This window comes from Mus caroli, chromosome 6, assembly GCF_900094665.2.
Source record: "Mus caroli chromosome 6, CAROLI_EIJ_v1.1, whole genome shotgun sequence".
Lineage (NCBI taxonomy): Eukaryota > Metazoa > Chordata > Mammalia > Rodentia > Muridae > Mus > Mus caroli.
In genome coordinates this window covers 28,071,043-28,090,504 of record NC_034575.1, presented here as the reverse complement: position 1 = coordinate 28,090,504, position 19,462 = coordinate 28,071,043, and the positions used below count along the sequence as shown (strand labels likewise).

Genomic DNA, 19,462 nt, shown 5'->3' with positions numbered 1-19,462 from the left:
ATTGGGTACTCAGGGCTTAATGCAATAGACTGCCTGAGAGATAATGGAATTTTCAGAATAAAGCAAATAACATGAAGTTATTGATAAGTGCTGATGGAAGGAGGGCCTGTAAGATAAAGTATCAGCAAATTTAAAAAAAAAAAAATCTGTGAACTTCTTTAGACTTTCAAATCTATCTCAGAAAACAAAATTCCGAGAGACCAAATGAGAATTGCAGCTTCAGCAAAGATTTCACCATATAAAACAGACTCTTATTAAGCTATTCTTGAACTTTCTTTTGACAATGCACTCCTAATTTTTCATTTCTTTTTTTTTTTTTTGTCCTCTCTACATTTGTATTCTACCACAAATAACTCATATTTTATTAAAGCTACAGTTTTTGGTTTTGGGGTTTTTTTTAAGGGGGGAGGATGTCTTGAAGTAGAGCCAACTAGATTTAAGATAGTCCATCAGCCAGACTTCAAAAAATGACATTAGCTGATAGATGAAATAGCTGATAGATGGGGTCTTTAAAGGTTAACTAGATGCCTATCTTGATTTTACAGATAAGAGGAGATACATAGATATATAAGACATACATCTATCCACATATAGATGTATGTCTTATATATCTTAAGCATGGCTTCTTTCATTTGTAACAATTTAGGAATATCAGCACATAATAAAGTCTAGGAATGTGTTGTGCTATCTTGACAGTCACACTGGCATGTGAACTACTACATCACAAATGACTTAAGTAAATTCCCTATATCTAATTCATTGCAAATGTCTTTGTATCACAAATCTTACTGTGATAAATAGCTATATCCACAAAAACATAGATGCAGGTACACAATAGTTGAAAAATGTTCATTAACATAAAATTCTACAAGTAGAATTCCAATCCCAGAGTTCTGAGACATAAAACCCAATTAAGAGTCTTGTTTATTCTTTAAAAAAAAAAAAAAAAAAAAGTTTGACTTTCCCAACTAAATTAAACCACATCTAACAGCAGATGACAAAGAAAAGGATGGTTGCTGAAAAGGGCGAGGGAAGCTCCTGTGTTGCCTTCAATTTTCAGTTCTCACAGAGCTCTCTGAAGAGGATTCAAACTGAGTTTCTCCACAAGCAGAAGAACACTAAGAAAGACATTCTCTTTTTACAAGTGTCCCAGTCACTACACTTACCCAGCATCTTATTTGTTATTCTGTGACAAGAAAAAGGTTTAGAAAACTCTCAATCGAGGTCTCAAAGGATCTCTTCAGATTCATATGTCATGTAGATAATTTCAGGAGTGTTCTGCATGTACCTCTAAGGCCACTGGAAATGCTGAGCAGCCTCACCAGCCCCTTATGAACATGCCTATAAACTGGTGTTTTTTTGTTTTGTTTTGTTTTGGGTTTTTTTTGAGACTGTCAAAAATGACCAAGGCCAGCAGTCCACAACCAGAGACTTCAACTTCATCAGTCTGGGTTCTAGACTTTACAATTTTTGAAAGATCCTCAATGAACAGTTTAGAAATCACTGCTCCAGATAAATTAAATAAAAATTGCTAAGTCGCATGAGGGGCTCACACGATGAAATAGAATTTCTATTGATTTTAAAAATAAAAGAGGTAAATGAAGAGCAGATTTGAAAGAAACAAAAGTGAAGGCATCTACCAAACTGCCTGACTTTTAAAAACCCTCCCTATCATAGCCAAATGTTGTTGTTCAAAAAGAGATTTGAACAACAAGAAAAATACATACTACAAAGTTTTGAGTTTTAATTCTGTAGGAAAAAAAAAACTGCAATTACCACAAATCTATACATTAATCTGGGACACAAAAGCCAATTCAGTCAATAACTTTGTTTTAGCTTTTCCTAACTCATCAGACAGATGTTTGAGGAAATGAAGGCTTTCAAAAATGGCTAAAAGCAGCCACAGAGGATTACCCCCAAATCCCAAGTCATCTTAGCCCTACCCCCACTCTCCCTAGTATCCCTTTTTTTCTGCATGCCCCCCCCCCCGCCCCATACTTATCACATGATGAACACTATTTCCTCTCTCTCACCCTGCTGGCACATGAGCTCTTAAGACCACCTTCACAACCAGGCCAACAACAGAAGTGATCAAAATTTGTATAACCACATTTTTTTTTTTTAATGGTCTAGGACCTGGAGAGATGGTTCAGCAGTTAAGAGCACTGGTTGCTCTTCCAGAGGACACAGGTAACTCCAGTTTTCGAGGATCTGTTGTCCTTTAATGGACTTCCTGAGGGCACCAGGCATGTAAAAGGGGCAAAGTCATACATGCAGGCAAATACCAATACATATAAAATATGTACCAATTAAAAAATTGAATAACTATAAATATTTAAAGAACTTATAATGTGCACTGTGGTTAATTTAAATCTTTCAATAAACCTCAGAGCCTTGACTCAAGCCTTCAGCAAAGATAAATGATTGGCCATACTGCTGCTAGGAGTCAAAGCAAAGATTCAAGTCTAGGTCTTACACAACTAAAACCCATACTGTTCCCAATATCATCAAACAGCTTCAAAAAATAATATGAACTGAAAATATGACAATATGTTTATTATAGGATTCTAGAAAACTATTCAATTAAATAGCTGCCTATGGTCTTATCCCAGATAGGGCCATATTTTCAAAGTATAAATAAAATACCCCCGCTACACAATGCTCAAAGAAAGGCGTTCTGCAATCCTCTGGGGAAAGGACAACTACATAAATATGTTATTATAATTATCATAATAATCCTCATCTGACTATATAGCTATGGATCCTTTTCATAAAGGCATATAAATAAAGACAAAATGATTAAAAAGACATTCAAAATCTCTACAATCTCAGGCAGGCTTAGAAATGGAAATTTATTTTAGTCACAAGTCTTATGTGACTGTCAGCTAAAGTGCTTCTAAACGACTTACACTGCCTTGGTTTCCACTGATTGAATGCAATTACGAATTGACTTCTACAGCTGATAAATCAGAACTTGTGTAAGTGGTTTTCAAAGCATTCCCTACAATTTTCATATGATGCAGACTTCTACACACAAATTCTCCCTGGGGAAAAAAAAAGTTCATAAAAATATTAACTCTCATGAAATACCTTCCTGGTTACTCACGCCACTGGGAAGAAGCTGCTATTCTTATATTAATAATTGTTTCCAGAATTAATCAGTCATTGTACATTAAAACCAGCAGCTGGAGTGTTTTGAGTGATAATGAAACCTGTAACAAGGCATCTTCAGCCGTCTTTTCAAGACAATAAGGGAATTAAAATTTCAATTTAAATGCAGAGGTTTGAAACACGCTTCACTGGCAAAATTACTTCAATTAATGTGAGTGGAATACAAAGCCCGACTGCAGAAATGTGATGCAGCAACCAGAAATTATGTCATTAGTGCACTTGCATCAACCCAGCACAATGCTGCAAAGGTCTAATTTAAACCATACATATCACAAAGCTACAGGCAACAATATTAATCAAGCCTCTGATTTCTGTGTGGCTTCTTGTTGGATCATTTTTAGCTTTTCATAAACCAACAGCAGCTGTTTACCTTAAAGAAGGAAACAAAAGGCTGGGCCCATTTGCAGACATTACCTGTCATGACAATTTAATTATTTTATGCAATATTCTGGTTATCATATCAAAAGAAGAAATAAAATTCCACCTAGAAGCCAAGCCTACAGCTACAAGACAGGTCAAATTTTGAATCAGGAGTAGCAGGAGATGGCAAGAGCCATGGGTCACCACTGATTTATTTACTCTGGGTTTATTAACCTACACTGTGGAGGGATCAAATTACTACATATCTATATCTGCACCTGCCTCAAAATGAAAATGCAAAATCTTCTGTCAAACAAATCCAAGGAAATCAGTGGGGCTTGAAAAACTGGATTGTTCTGTCTTTACTTTCCTCTGATGCATTTTAGTGAAGATTTCCATTTGGACCCTGGAGATTCCTTAAGTAGATTTTTCTTGTAACAGCATATAGCCATGGCAAGAGGAAATGTGATTGCATTTCCAATATGAAGTCAGTAAAAGAGTAGTCGCAGACCTTATACTATATTCTTATATTCCCAAAACTGTGGAAGAGGGTTTCCAACCTTTCGGGGACTGAACACACTCCTGTGTATTTGGATACACCAATCTCCTTAATCAAACACAATTACCTCTTCTATAAAATGGTGATACCAGAAACCCATCTATCCCAGCTCTAAGAGCGAACGGAGTTCATACATTTCCCATATTTACAATACCAGCACATAGTAGGTGTACAATATTAGCTTTGTTGAAATTGCTTTTGCTAATTTAAATATTATAAAACATTATAAATCAGAGTATTTTGTCAAAAAATAAATTCACCAAGCAGAAAAGAAAAGGCACAGCTCCTGGAAAAAAAATATCTTTAAGAAATATCATTTCCTCTATGTATTAAAGTCTTTCACATACTTACCTACCTAATTAATGATTTGTGAACTCTGACTCTATCAGCGTCACTGTTGTGGGAACAGGTAATATATAAACCCCACAATCAATGATCTACCATGTAAATAAAAGCAATTATATGATAATGAAATTCATGTAGCTTATGAAAGCATAAGGAAAAACAGTAGTATCTGAGATATTCGGAAAGTTGAGTAAATTTAAGCCAAGTCCAAGCAGATGGGATTGGTAATTACTCCTGGAAAATATATAGTCAATTAATAAAGAAAACCAAGCCAGTAAAATGGCTCAACAGATAAAGACATTTGTTGCACAATCTGACAACCTCCATTCCGTCCCTTGACTCATGTGACAAAGGCAGAGAAATGGTCCATAAAGGCTATCTTCTGACCCACAAAAATAGACAGAGACCTTTGTGGGAAAGTCCAGCTCATCAGGGTACAGAGAACAAGTGGAGCTGTCTGTGTGGAGCTCAGTCCCACCTGATCCATCTACAACACAACCTCTGCACCTAAGGCTCAGGGACTAAGAGTGTAAGGGGCAGAAAGACTGGAAGAGCCAAAGAAACAGGAAATTACTGTGAGAGTGCATCTCCTAGAAATATCAAAGAAGCTACACCAACATGGCTGCCTAACCCTGAACAAGGACACCACCAACACACATGCTAACACAAGGGGGAAGTCTCATGGGGCCCTCAACCCTAGGTAACCCTAGAAAAAGAATCACAGCACCTAAGGAATTCGGGAGCCGGAGAAATAATCCTCTCCAGGGAAAAGCCCCCAGTTTGGTCATCCACTACCAGGTGGTCAGCTGTGGAATCATAGACATACAAGTTACATTATAAAGACTGAGCAGGGCTGGTGAGATGGCTCAGTGGGTAAGAGCACCCGACTGCTCTTCCAAAGGTCCGGAGTTCAAATCCCAGCAACCACATGGTGGCTCACAACCATCCGTAACGAGATCTGACACCCTCTTCTGGTGTGTCTTAAGACGGCTACAGTGTACTCACATATAATAAATAAATAAATCTTAAAAAAAAAAAAAAAAAGACTGAGCAGATTGTACTGCCATATTTAGGAATATATATACATACATATATTAGGAATATATATATATACATGGGAAGAGTTGAAAGGAGAAAAGGGAAGGGGCAAAACTGATATAATTATATTTTAATTTCAAAAAACAATATTTTAAAATGATAAATATTAAATAGAGAAATTAGTATATCTTTATACACAACAAATAACTAGACATTATTAAAAAGTCATTATTTTTAAGCCCTCAGAGCATAGGTTTACATTAAATGTAATGGAATATATGTAAAACTGCAAGGAATATATTTCTAAGCATTATCAAAGGCATAATTGAATAAGCAAGCATCACATCCACTAATATAAAGACAGGATTGCTAATACACAAACTGCCTTAAAGTCAAGGAAATTCTTTCATCTTTTTGTGTAAGCTGATAAACTGATACTAAACTTAGCATGGGAGAAGAGAGGGTTAAGAAGAGTGTAAGTAATTTTGAACACAATGACAGACTTTTTACGAAAACGCACAGACAAGACTAATTGAACAAAATAAAAACCTGGAGATACATACATGTGTGAAAATTTGGCATGTGACATATAGCTTTATAAATAAGAAAAAAGAGTCAATAAACACAGCCAACTGGCTACATGGAGTAAAAATATAATTAGATCCCTGGCTCACAGCATAAATAAAAATGGACTTTTGATGGGTTAAAGAAAAAAATAGGAAATTCTCTTAAAGGCAATAGGATGAACATTTTTACTTAAAATTATATTCCTTAAATAAAGTTGAAGTACTTTTTGCATTAAAAACTTCATAGTAGAAGATATCATGACCAAAGTAAAAAGATAAACACCAATTCAAAAACAATATTTATAACCCACATAGCAGACAAAAGATTAATATCCAGAATACAAAAACAGCTATAAATGGGGGAGGAGGGGAGAACAATGTGTATTGCACACTGGCCTTGTCTGAGAGGGGATGGTTCCGCTCCTCTAACACAAAACTTTTAGTTAGAATGGATAATCGCTATAACGAACTGCTTCAAAAAAGTCTTAGAGTTTTATTAGTTAGTAAGAGAGAAGATAAATAGTTTATTACCTTCTATAAAACTGGACAGATGAAGTCTATGGCGTATCCTCCTTGCCCTCTCCCACCAAAACACAACCAGCCAACTCTATCCTCACACATAGTTAAAACCAATTGTTCTGGTTTGCTTTCTGTTGCCATGACAAACACCACAACCAAAAACAACTTGGGAAGAAAAGGGTTCATTTTAGCTCACGGACTACAATTTTTTATCAAGGGAGGCCAAGGCAAGAACTACAGGCAGAAGCTTGAAGCAGAAACCAGTGGAGGAAGGCTACTCACTGGCTTGCTCCCTATGACTTGGGCAGCTACCTACCTTTCATACACACCCCAGACTCACCTTTCTAAGGAAATTAGGGCCCACAGTGGGATAGGCCCACCTACATCAAAAAACAATTAAGACTATGCCACACAGGCACAAATGTAGGCCAACCTGATCTTGGCCATTCTTCAGTTGAGGTTCTCTCTTACAAAGTAACTCCATGTTTGTGTCAAATTGACAGCTGAAGCTAACTATGACACCAGTCTAGAGGAGAACAATAGAGACATACAGAAACAACACAGAAGTGGCTTTCCAAGTATGCCTCTGTCCTGTTAACAGACGGTTTACATGAGTCCAGTTTATTTTAGCCCCCTCAAAGGCTACAGTTGCAACTTGAATGTTGCCCAAAGAGCCATGTGTTGAGGATGCAATCCCTCTGTGGCACCCTTGAGAGGCGGTGGAACCTTGAAGAGGTAGTGCCCTGTGAAACTTAGACCAAAGGATACGTGACTTTAAAGGACCCCAGGCTCTTCCTGATTCTCTTTTTGCTTCCTGGTCAACATGACGTGAGTAACCTCCTCTGCCACGTGTACCCACCTCAGTTTAGTGGCTTGTCCAAGCAACCATAAACTCTTAAAACTATAAATAAACATGGTCCTTCTCGTCAGCTGATTTATCTCAGGTGTTTGTTACACCAAGGAAAAATACTGTAGTTTCATTTCTATAACTTACAACAAAGAATTTGATGAAGTTATTTAATTAAATCCTGAACAAAAATTAGTCAACAAAAGGGCAATACTCATTTTTGAAAAGCCTTAAAATAAATAAATTAGCACAAAAGTAATAGGGTCATAAAATAACAATCTGAAATCCTCAAATGAACATAATTAACCTAAATAAATCCTAACAACCCATTTTAGTACATGCCATTTAATTAAAAGCAGACACAGACCAAAAAAACAGTGATTCAGTAAATCAAACTATATATGTGCCCAACAAACATATAAAACTTATCTATTCTATTTGCTAAATCTTGGTTATTTAGCAAAATTATTCATAAATCAACTAAAATAATTTCCCAGTCATTATGAGCTAAAACGTTACTCTGATAAGATGCTGGAAACAAGCTGGACCTGGTTGTGCAGGGCTGTGGCCTGACTGATCACAATGCTGAGGCAAGAAGACCACAAACCCAAGGCCCACCCAGGCTCCAGAATAAGTATGAGACTACCCTTGGCAAGTGTATAAGATCCTGTCTCAAAAGATTAGAATATAAAAGGTCTGAAGATATAGCTTAGTGATAGAGAGCAGAGTGCTTATCAATCATGATCAAGGCCCTACATTAAATGGCCAATAACAAAAACCAACAACACACACACACACACTCACACAAACCCTAATTCTACTACCTCAAGGCCACTCCTTCTACTGTAAAAAAATAATTATTCAGTTGACTTATGGGATAAAACACCAGGGCACTTCTCACACTTTGGTTACCAAATTCATTAAAACTCCTTATAGCAAACCTCCAGCAAGATTCTTCATTGTAGGGAAATGAATTATTTCATCAGTATCTCTACCAAGTCCCTCAGTGTTTTCACCAATATAATTTGAAAACAAAACAAAACAACAACAACAAAAAAAAAACGAACATAAAGAACTTGCCCCATTGTGGATAATAGAACAATTCAAATCCAACACAGCTGCTGCTGAAAGCATTTATAGACTTCTACACAGCTGAAAGTGGATATGGATATATGTAAATGGGCCAAAAAATAGCACAGCCCTCCAGGAAAGCTACCAGCCCTGGGAAGTCAGGACCAATAGGGAGCAAAGTCTGGCTTGACTTTCACCACAAATTGCATCCTCTAGTAACTTTCATTAATTCAAAAGGTATCAGAACTCCATGGACTGCGGAAGTACAGTTTAGGTCACAGAGCACTGCTGCTCTAAGATTAGTACTAAAGAAGTCATTTTCTTTCTTATCAGGTGAAAAGAACAAAGCAAAGCTATAATCCAAAACTGACATCCTAACCTTTGCCAACACATAACTTTACAAATCTTCCTATCTGTGTCACATAGACTTCATCCTCTAAAATGAGATTCGTGATCTTCCTCTAAAGCTAAAATGAATCTCTCGTTACCATTTCAACATGATTTCAGTACCGATTTCTTTCCCCTACATTTCTTGCCTTGGTTCAGAGGGCAGAAAATATATAAATAATAACCATCTAACATTTCAAACGCTACAGGAAGAGAACAAGCTAGGGTTCCCTACAAGGTTGCAAGTTCCAGGGCCATTTATACCATGTTATGTACAGAAAGAAGAGCACTTCCACACTGTGTGGGGGGAGCCTCTGCACAGGCTGCCTTACCAGCATGTCGGTGGCGCTGAGGTAGTGCTTGCTGGCCATGCACTGTTCCAGCTTTTGAGGCACTTGCTTGATGTTCTCAATTTCATCCAGTAGGTTCAGGACGTGCTTATGCTCGATTCCTTCAATCCACAGCTTACGAAGCTCATCCCGTTTGCAATGCAGCAGCATCTTGCAGGAAAGCAGATTCTCTTTGACCTACAATAAAACATATTTGATCTTCAGGCGGTTCAAAGTCTTGCCTAACCAGACAAGCTCCTAATTTCCTCCCACTTATTCCCCTTGGTTGGTTCCCTTGCAAAAGTCTAGTCCTGATTTTAGTATTGAGTCACTTGTGTGCTTCACTGCCTCTCTATATTTCTATTTTTCCTCCCATAAAAATGAGAAAACTACTCCCAGCATACCTTTGAGTGAATATAGAAATAATTCAATGGATATCAGGCACTCTGAAAATCTGGAGCACCATAGAAATGTGAACGATCAGTGTAAGAGGCCAGTGCTAACTTCCCTTCCCCAGTTTCCCTTGCAGCTGAAGGCCACTAGGCCCACACTTACAGCTCTAGAACGCCAGGAAAAGTTTACAACCCAGGATCTCGGTGCTCACCCCAGATGACCAGAAAAAAACTAGGCCCACAGTGAAACAGAAATAAGCACATAGATAATCTCAGAGAACATGACAGATTTTTTTTTTGCCTCCCCTTTTAAGCATCAGTTAGTAAATTTAATATTAAATAGACAATCTCCAGCATTCTGTACACCTGTGCATTCAAACTGCTGCACAAGCAAAATGTGATCAAATAAAGGTAGAGAAGTTTGGGGATAAAGGGAGTTGGGGGACAGACAGTAATGACATTCACATCATAAAGTAATTTTCTACCCTTAAAACCTTCAGTGTTTAAAACATGGGAAAGGAAGTTTTAAAGCATGCTAAGGTCTCAGTAGCTCCGCTGGCCAGGATGCTGTGACCGTGCTACCCCTTTCTCCCAAGCACTAGGATTCAAGCAGCTGCTGCTACATTTGGGTTTTTGTTGGGGGAGAAGGGAATTTTTAAATTCATTATCATAAAAACTCACATAAGTCATTCAAACATTGCTGACAATCCTAGCATATGCTTCTGTTTAGTTTGTCTCTATTTCCCCTAAGGTGACTGCACCGCCAGTGTAACACTGGTGCATTCTGACAACCACGTACACCTATATAATCCAAACTGTCAACAGTACGAGGCATGCCCATTACCCTAGAGTCTGCGTGTCAGTTCTTCTGAAAACCTGTATTCTTCTTCAATGAGAATATTTTGAGAGTGAACATACTATTGACACTGTGCTTCTGCTAGCTGTAAAATGAAATTTCAGTATTTATCTAACAAGCATGGAAAACGTGAAAAAGGTTGGGAAGTTTCTTGGGAAAACAACTATTCAATTTTTAGAATTTTATAATATCTAAATCAGTTTTCTATACAACTTTGATGTAAAGAAAGTAGTCATAAATAAGAACTTGTGATGTTCTTTGAGAAGCAGGTAGCATGACTCCATGGAAGGATTAAAGAAAATCTGACAAAGACTGTTCTAGCTTTCCCCATTGCTTCTTGCAATTCCACCATGGTAAAAGAAAAGAGAGTCTATAGACATTGACATCAAGAAAGAAAGAACAGAGGAGGAATAGCGAACAGAAGACCACACTACAATCCTAGAAGCCAGTCAGATAGATGGTGGATGGTGGAAGCTAGCAGACCGGGAAGGCTGAGGGCCACAGCCTGCAGTGGGTTTAGCTGCACTGAAGGGCAGCAGCAGAACATGGAAAGCATAAAGGAAGAACTCAGACTCCCACAGAGATAGCTTAAAGACCAGCATCCATCAAGCAACATGGGCAGGAGTCCTTCTGCCAGCACTAGCCAAAGCTGGACAATTAGAAAGGATGCAGGAAGTGAGGGAGACAACAGAATAAGAAGAGGTTGTGTCAGAGCAACCAAGAATTCCACAGCAGTCTGGCCTTCCTTGAGAATCTATCTTAGAGGAAGAAGGAAAAAAAAAAAGATGGACATAGGAGTGGGATGGGGACAGGAAAAGGGGATGAAAAATAAGAGATAGAAAATGAGGGATAGAGCAGCAGAGAGACAAACAGCAAAGACAATGGATGAAAATCTAAAAGCTTTTGAAAGAAAACAACAGGGCCTACACAAAAGTTGGTGAGTTAGACCCCAACTCAAGCTTCTAAGACAAAGGAACATTATCTCTTCACATTTCTGCGAGTGAATTATTTCCCAGAAAAGCTATCAATTAAGTATGAAGAAAAAGACATTTTCAGCCATGCAAGTGCTCACGAAGTAAACACTACGTGAACAGAATCAGCAAACATGTGAGAAATGCTGTGCCATCAATACAAGAACACAGATGAAATGTGTAAAGTTGGGACTCCTTCACAGAAGGCTACAGGGCTGTCCTCATCACCCTAGGGAGAGCAGTGGCAGCAAGAACTGCACAGAAGACAAAGCCACCAAAGGCTCAGATGTAAATGTTTACATAATTACAATAAGGTAGCACAAATAGCTTAACCAAAACAAGAATAGCTACCATTTTTAGAAAGAGGAAGGAGGAAAATGTGGTGGTCAGGAGAGAGAAATACTAAATCGCTCTCCCTATATAGCAGGAATGCATATGCTCGTCCCAGGGAGTGGCACTATTAAAAGGTTTGGCCTTTTTGGAGGAAGTGTGTCACTGTGGGGGTGAGCTTGGAGCTCTTCCTCCTAGCTGCCTGAGGATGCCCAGTCTTCCACTAGCAGCCTTCAGATGAAGATGTAGAACTCTCAGCTCTGCCTGCACCATGCCTGCCTGGATGCTGCCATGTTCCTGCCTTGATGATAATGGGCTGAACCTCTGAACCTGTAAGCCAGCCTCAATTAAATGGTGTCCTTTATAAGACTTGCCTTGGTCATGGTGTCTGCTCACAGCAATAAAACCCTAACTAAGACATCAACATACAGTTTCCAGCACAGGAAACTCAAGCACAGTACCAGACATGGAAATGTCCAGGAGGGAAAACTCAGCAATACAAGTTGGAACCTTTGCATGGCTAGACTTGGGACGGGGCAAGGATGATATGAGGAAAGCTTTGTTTGTAATTACTATGTCTGGATTTCTTTGACTTAAATATTTCTAAAGGGAGTTCAGAAATTCCTTTATAGTTTGTGATGGTTTGTATATTCTTGAACCAGGGAGTGGCACCATTTGGAGGTATGGCCTTGTTGGAATACGTGTGACCTGGTTGGAGTATGTGTGTCACTGTGGGTATGGGCCTAAGATCCTCACCCTACTTGCCTGGAAGTCAGTCTTCCACTAGCAGCCTTTGGATGAAGACATAGAACGCTCAGCTCCTCCTTGCACCATGCCTGCCTGGATGCTGCCATGCTCCCACCTTGATGGTAATGGCCTGAACCTCTAAACCTGTAAGCCAGCCCCAATTATATGTTGCTTTTATAAGATTTGCCATGGTCATGGTGTCTGTTCACAGCAGTAAAACCCTAACTAAGACACAGTTCTTGATCTAAGTAGTTATTATTAAACTCACTCCATTTAAAAATATGTTAGAATTTGGTTTCTGATATTCTCTTATGAACTTAATTCTACAATTCTAGTTTTTCTCTCCATGTGTAATGGCTACCATGAAAGTGGGTAACAGAGTTTATGTCAGTACACAGAGTTGTGACAGAGTTGTATACAGCACGACAGGTAGGTGAGAACTGACTATAAGAAGCAGAAGGCCACATGTAGTAGTACACATTGTGTAACTTAATTTGCACTGGGAAAGCTGAGGCAGCAAGTGCCTAAGTTTGAGGCCAGTTTGAGCTACAACAGCCAAGTCTAAAGTTAGCCTGGGCTACATGGCAGGAGTGAATTCTCTGGCACAATAGTAACAAATTCAAATATATAAACACCAAATTCACTGACCTGTACTACCAAAATATATGCATAGTACTGCATGAAAAATATATCTCAATAAGATGAGGAATAAACCATTATAGGAAATAATATAAAGCCAGAATAGGGAGCAAGCTTTTAATCCCAGCATTCGGTAGGCAGATCTCTGTGAGTTCAAGGCCATCCTGATCTATATAGTAGGCTCTAGGACAGCCAAGGACTACATAGAGAAAACCTGTCTCAAGCAAGCAAACAAACAAACAAACAACAATAACTAATAATAATGATAATGATAAATTTAAAAAAGAATATGGAGGTTCCTGGTTAAAATAAGATAAGATAAAATAACAGTACTGTATGAACCAAGAATTCCAGTACTGGGCATTCAGGTAGTTTCCAACTCACAATATCAGCTTCACAATGACATAAAAGTGGAACATATTCAGCAGACACATTCCCTCAAATTGTGATCATTTCCCAGGTCAGCATTAGGTCATGTGACACTCTGTAACAACGCTGGGCAGCAGCTGTAAGCTACAGCTCCTGGAGAGCTACACAATCAAGATGGTAAACAAAGGACCTTCCACAGCACTATAGCCAAGCTGGGATGTTCAATAGACTAGATATATTAAATGTACTTTTTAGTTTGTGGCATTTTCATATTATGATGGGAGTGCTTAAATATAATCCAATCATAAATCAAGGAACATCTGTATATCTGAAGGAAATGAAATCAGTATGTCAAAGAGACATTTGCACTGCCATGTTCATACAGTGTTACAAAGACAATCAGATAGAATCAATGTTATCAGATAAAGATAACACTGCAAGAACGTGCAGCATTCATTCTTTAAAACTATGTGTGAGTTGTCTTCTAAAAGGAAATCCTGACATTTGCAACAACATTCAACTGTAAGACATCATGCTGAGGGAAGAAGCCCTGCATACAAATACCACACGAACTCACATGTGAAAATGTTTAAGTAAACTCAAAAGAGAATGACAGTTACCAAAGGATGAGACTGAAGAGACATTACCCATGGGATATAAATTCTTAGATAAGAATAAATTCAAGAGATCTATTATACAACATGCTGACTAATAGCAAGGTGAAAATTGCTAAGAGATACTATAAGTTGTCTTACTACAGAGAAATAGTATGTATGTGAGGAGATGTACATATTATTTGATTTCAACATTCAATAATGTGTTCATATTTCCAAATACCATGGTGCATTCATAAATGTATATAATTTTATGTGTTGATTAATAAATTTAAATTGTCTTTTTAAGTGTGGATGAAAAGTAGGGACTCTATCTGTCAAAAAGGTAGCAAACTCACATAAACATTCCTTTCTCAAATTCATGTTCTAATTTCACAAGTATGATGACAGCATTGTCACTGTTATGTCATGTTTAATATTAAAAGGCTGTATTACCTTGTTGCATTCATAAATCCATGGAGAGCCAAGTTGCTAAAACCATGCCATCACGCATGGAACTTGACATTTGCTTCAAATCGTGTGCTCAGCTGCACCAAGAACCTCGGGGTCAATATATAAAACTGTAAGTCACTCTAATTAGGGACCGGAAGAAGGAAATATAAGCAGGGCTCAAGAGGCAACTGAAAAGGGAAATGTGAGATGAGACAGGTGGCAGAGAGGTAACAATTTTTGTAACACAACCTTGGAACAAACAACAAATGAAGAAAACTAACTGGGACTTTAAAACCAATAAAAACCTGCCTTATCTTTTTTAAGAGGAATAGCAGAGATACACTTAGAGGCTAACATAGACCTGACCAGAGATAACACAGAAAGGCCATAATCTTCAATAATTCTGCTTAACAGAGGCAGAAAAGTGCTGATTTCAAATTGAGAAAAAAAGAGGGAAAAGCCTCTGTGTGCTAACACCATAACAAAACCACAACACATACGCAAGCAGCGTGATACACAAGCAGCGTGGGACACCTGTGGGCTGGAAAGAACACAAGATGGTCCCTGGAAGCGAGAAATGGTCACTAAAAACTCAACATCAATGCCACTTAGGTTTGCAAACAAACTACTGCTCTATCCCTTTTGTGGAAGTGGAAGTAAGTCGTATCTAAGCGCTGTCATGCACGCTTGCCTATGAGAAGGGCCCAACCGAGGTTTTTGTAGAGTTTATTAAAAGATCATAGAAAGAATGAACTTGAGAAACACCGATGTCTAAAAGCCCTTTGGAACTATAGGTCATATTTAAATTACTCCTCACATTTTTATTTCCTATGGTTCCCTTTAGTTCTTTTAACTTCCATTCTTAGGTTTTAAATTCTCTGAAAATTGTCCCTCAACTCATTCCAAGAGCAATACCTTTCTCTTCAGCTACTGGATGCAGACACAGATCAAGAAACCCTTGGACTTTAAGGAAGGAATGCCTCATGGTTCCTACAACTACAATAATGTAGCTAAGACTACTGTCCAGCATTTAAATTATACTTCTTATTGCTGGTCATTGTTTAGCCTGTCTATTTCTGAAAGAGGCTTTCTTCCCTTTCTCATACAAACAGGTAAGAATTTTCACTAATATTTAGGCTGTAAATAACATCTTACAAAAGTCACGCTCTTCTCCTATGACATTCTTTGTATTAATTAAGGCTATTCTTCATCCTGGGTCTACCTTTCAAAGTATACGCTTACATAAAAGTCAAAAGTCATTTTAGGTAAATGTTAAGTAATGAATGTTGCATTCCTGAATAATGAGGTCCCTAGCAACATCACTTGGATAATTATTCATAGTGATTTTTAGTTTTAGACAAGAAAAGCAGGTTTTTAGCATGGGATCTAATACCAAGAAAACAGCCAATAGCAGGTAAAATGTTAAGTGTTTGTATGCATACAAAGAGCCAAGTACATGCTCCACTGTGTCCACCCTTCTTCCATGATAACATGAAACTGACTACTTAATATGTTTGAAGAAATCTGCACTGAGCTCACCCCGTTGCCTCCTCATACTGTGGAGAACACTGCCAAGCAGGGCATGTACAGTACAAGTCTCGCATCTGTATCAAATAACTCCCATCAATGTCAATGCCACCATAACAGGCAACCATGAGATGGCAGAATCCATGCATTCTGAGGCATCTCATTTTAGGCAATTTTATAGTGTATTCAACAATAATAGGATCACTCAAAAGTTTTATTTTGCACATTACTTGATCTGATTGGTCATAGATGGCTTTTCATTCACAATAAATATTTTTTAATCTAGAAAAAAAAATTCTCAATGGACTTATTAGCAAATGTAAAATGTTCAAATCACTTGGGAAGAAAGTCAAACTCATCTTTCACCATGAATTTATTCCAAAGGACATAACTTTGGAATATATAACCTAAATGGGCATATGGAAGCAATGTCAAGATGGGAGGTGATGCATGGATACGAACACATCTTCATCTGACTTGTTCCACATTAAAGCATATTCCTACACTATCCAGTATAGCATGCCTTTAAATGTTAGCCATACTATGGTGTTCCTACATTCAAAAACTTACCACTTCTAAAGGCTACAGATAATAAATAGTACACATTGCAAAATAAACATATACATGGGCCAAGTGTCCATCAGTACATTGTGGCCAGCAGACCCTAAGGCGCCAGCTCCCTGTGCCACCTGTCACATGCCAGCTCTTTCACATCTCATGTCACATTCTCACCAGACTGGTCCTCCTGCTGCCTCAGGATCATTGCACCTGCTTTCGTCCTTCCTCAAAGTCCCCTTGCAGACTCTCTTTCTCATCCTTCTCAGATATTGGCCTTCCCTGACCAACTTATTTAAAAGATCAAATCCCACCAGGCAGTAGTGGAACACACCTTTAATCACAGCACTCAGGAGGCAGAAGCAGGTGGATCTCTGAGTCTGAGGCCAGCTTAGCCTACAGAGTGAGTTCCAAGCCAGTCAGGACTACACAAAAAAAAAAAAAAAAAAAAAAAAAACCTGCTTCAAAAAATAAAATAAAATCCCTAGTCACTATTTCACTTTCTTTTCTTTTTGTTTTGTTTTGTGTTTGTTTGTTTTTTGTTTTTTGTTTTTTATTACCATGTGCTCTGTTTAGAATGTAAACTAAAACTTAAACTCTCTGGACAGAAATCTTCACTCCTGTACTTTAGAGCCTAGAACAACAATCTTGCATAGGGCAGACATGTAGATACTTTATTTGTCTCTACACACTATCCTCATGTAAGCTCTGTGAGCACAGGATGCCTGATGTATCACCAGCTCCTAAAACCAAACCAGGAGCATAGTTGGCACTCAAGAGATATTATGGGCTCAGTCTTCTTTACACTCCTTTGCTGGAGAACAGAAAGAAAACTGCACATCAGATCTGAGTATCATCAGCCTGCTATGTGGCCCTAGAATAACACAGCCTGACGATAGCTGACTTACCCACTGTTTCCCCTGAGACAAGCATATATCTGTACTTAGTATACAACCTGAAGTGCAAGCGACAAAACAAAAATAACACGGGAAAATAGTTTGGGAAACATTACTGCTTCTTTAATCATTAAAACACTCTTACTTTTATGATACAAAATTATCAAAATATGGAATACAAACAAGTTTTCCTTCATTTTTCAGCATTTTTCCTTGCTTCTTAATCCAATATTAAAGTGGGGTGGGTTTTTTTGCAGAGTTTTTATTCTGCACTTCTCATCCAAATCTGCACTACTTTCTAACACTGAATCAGGTGCCGTTTACTATCTTGCCAAACTAATAAAATAAAAGCTTCTCTTTGCTGTTGTTGTTGTTTTGTTTTGTTTTGTTTTGTTTTCTTCCCCTCAGACCTCAGACTTTAGTATACTGAAAGTAAGAATGGTACATTCGAGAAATCGAGTGTCACTTCTATAACAAATGCAAGATCCTCACGACCAACCCCTCATCTGCAGTACCAAGACCAAGCAGATGCATTCCATTGGCAGCAACAATGCTACTGTACGGATCTGCACGGTAGGAACAGAGCTGTAATCACTGTTGCAACCTCCCTGGACAAAGAGACATCCTTCCAGCCAACCAAACTAATCAGAAACACAAATACTAAGATGTCCCCACCCCTACTGCGATTAGCCTAGGCAAAGCCAGAAGGTCAGCAGTGCTAGACACTCATTTCCTAGTCTCTGTTAGTCAAAATGGACTAGAGTTTGCTTTAAATAAGAGCAGCTCAGCTACAGTCTCACCCAGTTTCACAGATAAACACATTGGGAGGAACCTACCACATCTAAAGGCAACAAATTATAGCATTGCTTTCAAAATTGGCCAATTATTTTTAAAACATAGAGATTGTTTCAGAAAAGGCCAAAGGCTTACTGGTTCCAGAGCTGGGCTCTAAGAGGCTGAACCTCGCATCCATACTATCTGAATATAATGTATGCACTGCTTACAGAATCACAGTAGAAGGCCTGGAGGACCAGAAAGGATGTAACAATGGCATACGCACAGCTGTTCCTGGGCAGGAACAAGCTAGGGGGTCCTCTATGTCTCACAGTCCAGATAGCAAGTCCCAAACCGCAGTCTGCACATGGCACAATCTCCCAGAGGTGAACGGGAGGGGGGGGGGCAATTTCCCTGTACTCCTCACTGCAATACTACACAAGCAGAGATTTCGCCCACTCGGTTTCCAGCATGTTGGGGTTCTGCAATGTCTCATCTTTGCTTTTTAAAAGTGAAAGGCACTGCTTGAAAAATTACTAGGAAAAAATAATGTGTCAATAAAGGCTTTAGAGTCAGGGAGTCCTTATTTCGCATTCTAAATCTGTCATGATAACAGATGCAACCTGTTTTGTAGTCCTTGGCTATGCATTGGGGGGAGGGGATCTGTATGAGCATGGGTGCACATATATGTGAAGTTGTGCATGCACAACAGATCGTGCCTGGCCCAAAAAAAGGCAGTGTTCAATACAGGTAGCAATTACTGTTACTTCTCAAAGAACAGTACAGAGCAGCATTAGAGGAGAGCTCTATAAATGCACTGCATTTATATAGGGCTCCGGAAATGGCTCAGTGGGCAGCACTTGCCGCAAAAGCATCATCAATGGAGCTCAGGTCCCCAGCCACATCAAAACTGGCCATGGCATCCCGTGCCAGTGACGGGTGGGAGGAAGACAGAGACGCGGAAAGCCCTGACGGTCACTGCATAGCCAGTCTAGCTGGATCAGGGAGCTTCAGATACAGTGGGATCGTGTCTCAGAACAATAAAGTGGAAAGTAATGATTACAGATACCCAATGCTGACGTCTGGCTTCCGTACACAGACAAGGAGATACAGATACACAGACACACAGACACAGGCACACACACGTGCATATCCACGTATGCACACC

At 38.7% G+C, this 19,462-nt stretch overlaps 1 protein-coding gene across 3 annotated transcripts in view; it reads right to left on the bottom strand.

Annotated features, from left to right (window-relative positions):
* Positions 1-19,462, bottom strand: part of Exoc4 (exocyst complex component 4) — a 702,198-nt gene that overhangs the window by 664,657 nt on the left and 18,079 nt on the right. For all 3 annotated transcript variants that reach the window (XM_021164590.2, XM_021164588.2, XM_029478695.1), the window contains exon 3: positions 9,196-9,390. In XM_021164590.2, coding sequence (XP_021020249.1) covers positions 9,196-9,390 — 195 coding nt within the window. The remainder of the gene's footprint in view (positions 1-9,195; positions 9,391-19,462) is intronic.